This window comes from Atta colombica, unplaced genomic scaffold, assembly GCF_001594045.1.
Source record: "Atta colombica isolate Treedump-2 unplaced genomic scaffold, Acol1.0 scaffold166, whole genome shotgun sequence".
In the NCBI taxonomy this organism is placed as follows: domain Eukaryota; kingdom Metazoa; phylum Arthropoda; class Insecta; order Hymenoptera; family Formicidae; genus Atta; species Atta colombica.
The window spans coordinates 947463-950435 of NW_017259257.1; the positions used below are offsets into that span (position 1 = coordinate 947463).

General features: G+C 33.3%; 1 protein-coding gene across 1 annotated transcript in view; it reads left to right on the forward strand.

The window, feature by feature from the left end:
* Window positions 1-362, forward strand: part of LOC108686216 (cyclin-dependent kinase-like 4) — a 4310-nt gene extending 3948 nt beyond the window's left edge. Inside the window, exon 5 of the mRNA XM_018191379.1 lies at window positions 56-362. Coding sequence (XP_018046868.1) covers window positions 56-362 — 307 coding nt within the window. The remainder of the gene's footprint in view (window positions 1-55) is intronic.
* Window positions 363-2973: the final 2611 nt, after the last annotated feature.

Sequence of the window (2973 nt, forward strand, 5' to 3'; positions counted from 1 at the left end):
TAATAATATAATTTAAGTATTTAAATAATAATATAAATTAAATTTCATTTTTTAGATGGCAAATGACGTTGATCAAAGAGAGACGGAATAACAATACGGAATCTGAAGCCATGGAAAGCGAAAATTCGTCAGAAGATCGTCGTGTTAATACGAATGCCGCGAGTAAGCTGCAAATAAATCGACCGCGCGAATTGCGTTACTTCGGACCCGTCTCAGTAATACCAAATACCACATATATTCGACGGCTGGAGCACAAAGGGCTTCTGATTCCTGAATCGAAGGGCTGTGTATTGCCAGCTCTGACATCGAAAACGAATGCCAAGAAGAAAAAGCTTGATCTGCTTGGAGTGAAAAATCGTTGATGATGCTCAATAAAGAGCACGTTTCTTTTTTGCAATGCAATATTAATAATTGAGGAAGGAATGAAAGAGAAAGCTGTACAGAGAAATTCATTATGCGTGAGATGTGGAGCGTGTACATATCTTATATTTTACATCTCTGTAAATGGATAAATGTAAATGTTAAATATCGATAGTATGTTTGTAAAATGCGATTTATTCGCTGTAAGAAAGAGAATAAATATTGAGAGAGGTTTCCTTTTATTTTATGCCAAATATACACAACATGTAAATATTCACATCTTGATGTTTCAGATTTTTTTCGAGCAGAGAAGAGTATTCCGACATCTCGTAAAATATAAACATTTCACATACATGTATATTTTAACCCTTTAATACGATTTATTGTCTTTTATCACATACGATGAGTCATTCATGTCTGGATTAATTTTCATCACTTTTACAAATATACAAAAATTATTAAATAATTATTTTTACATATACTTTAACATCTTTAGAAAATATTTGTAAATTTGTGTATTTAAAAAATAAAAAAGTATGGATTATTATTTAATCGCATGCTTCTAGTATTTTAAAGAAAAGAAATGCATAGAATATGAAGATCTTATCGTTTATATTAATAAAAAAGAGTTATTAATGTATTCTTATTTAAAGTAAAAAATTTTAATAAAGTAAAATATAATTGCCAGTATTGCATAATTAATTAAATGATAAAACTATCCAATAATGAAGTTATGCGTTCAAGTTCGTAGCTATATTTTATTCCCTCGATTTTTGTAAATTTTAAACATAATTTTAAATATATTAAAACTTATTCGAATTTGAATTAGGGTTTAAATAATCATATCTCTGTTTAAATCATTTTTAATTCAACGAAATGAAGTTTAATCAAATTTTAAACTTTTAATTAAATTGTTAACTGCGATACAGATAATTCTCGAAACAAAGTAGACACAGAAAGTATTCGATAATAATCATTCATCGAATGATTATTACACAAAATATGCAGAGTATTTTTACAAGATTGAATATGGAGCGACGAAAAAAGAGAAGGGAAAAGAAACTAAATTCGGTTAGCCTTGGTGTTTGTTTTCCCGCCGTACGGGGAGCCATGTTTATTGCGTCATCATTCGTCGTCATTCGTGCACAAAACCTCGAGTTGGTAAGCAACACGGCGAAGCGCTCCGCATAACTTCATATTATTTCTCGATCGCGACAAGTACTTGAATCGTGATTCTATACGGATAATTAATTGATGATTGGATATTCAACTTCAGCAATCGATAGCTCCTATCGGATTGTCGAATCTTCTCGTCCTTATTGAAACATAAGCGTTTCATTCGAATCAAGGAATCACCAAATTGAAATATCAAAACGGAGAGAAAAAAATGGCTTACAAGTAATAACCGCTTCATCGTTGTGCTTGATAATTATTTTTCTATCGAATATTACTTTCATTCGAATTATCTCTCACAATTGCACCTCGAGCTTCTCGTAATTTTCGTTACAGTTCGTTTCATGTTTACATCGAGAAGTGAGATACATCGCACGTTTATCAAATAATTCGAGAAATGGAATATTTCAAATGGCGCATTTTATTTTTGAAAAAAATGCAAGATTCGAGTGATAATAAGCGAATCGGTCAATCGCAGTTGAAGATAGTCAAACACGTAAAGCTGTTTCAAAATCTTAGATGTGATTGGTCGGTTTGCTTCACTACGTTTTTCTATGCGCCAATGATCTCGCAAATATTTCGCGCGCGACAGTTAACGATGGTTAAGCATTAACGCTCATTGTTTTCTGACGCACGACACACTTTGTTTATCCGAGCTGTTTATCGTTCACGCGAGGTCGGCTTGAGCGGCCGTGGTCGATTACTGCATATTACTCTTCGAGACGCGACCGTGATAGGTATTGAGAGATACGTAATTTTTAGTAATTAGATCAGCGGATGATCAGCTATTACGCGATTTATTACTTCCTGCAATTAATTATCATATTAATTTTGTTAAACTGATATTTCGGCGTAGTTGATGAGTACAAAATTTGTTCGCGTTGCTTGCACTTTTAGCACTCAGAATCTTTGTTTTCTCTCTTCCTTCTCTCTCTCTCTCTCTCTCTCTCTCTCTCTCTCTCTCTCTCTCTCTCTCTCTCTCTTATGCCCAAATATGTACTTACATGTATTTATCTCGTTTCAAATGTAAGAATTTTTAAGAATTTCAAGCAATGTGAACAAATATGTCATCAAACGCGCAAATTTCGTTTCTCTCTTTTGTCCTTTCGTCTTCGAAATTGATTATTTGAACTGCTGTGCTAATTAGGAACTCGCAAATATTGACTGGATTATAAATTTTGTGCGTGGTTCTTTTGTTTTATAAGAGTTCTCCTTTTTTCGCGATATGATAATTAGTAATTTATGCGTCATATGCGTAAGGAACATGTTGTGGGAAATTGCGCTTTTGTGGTGTCGGTTTCGCGGATCGAGTGATATTGTGTGAGACATTCAAAAATAATCAAAGATGAGGAAGCAGAATAGCCAACAGCAGCAGAAGTAAAAGGAAGAGCAGAAGGAGGGAACATAAAAGACATCGTTGTTATTCATCGCTTGGTGAGT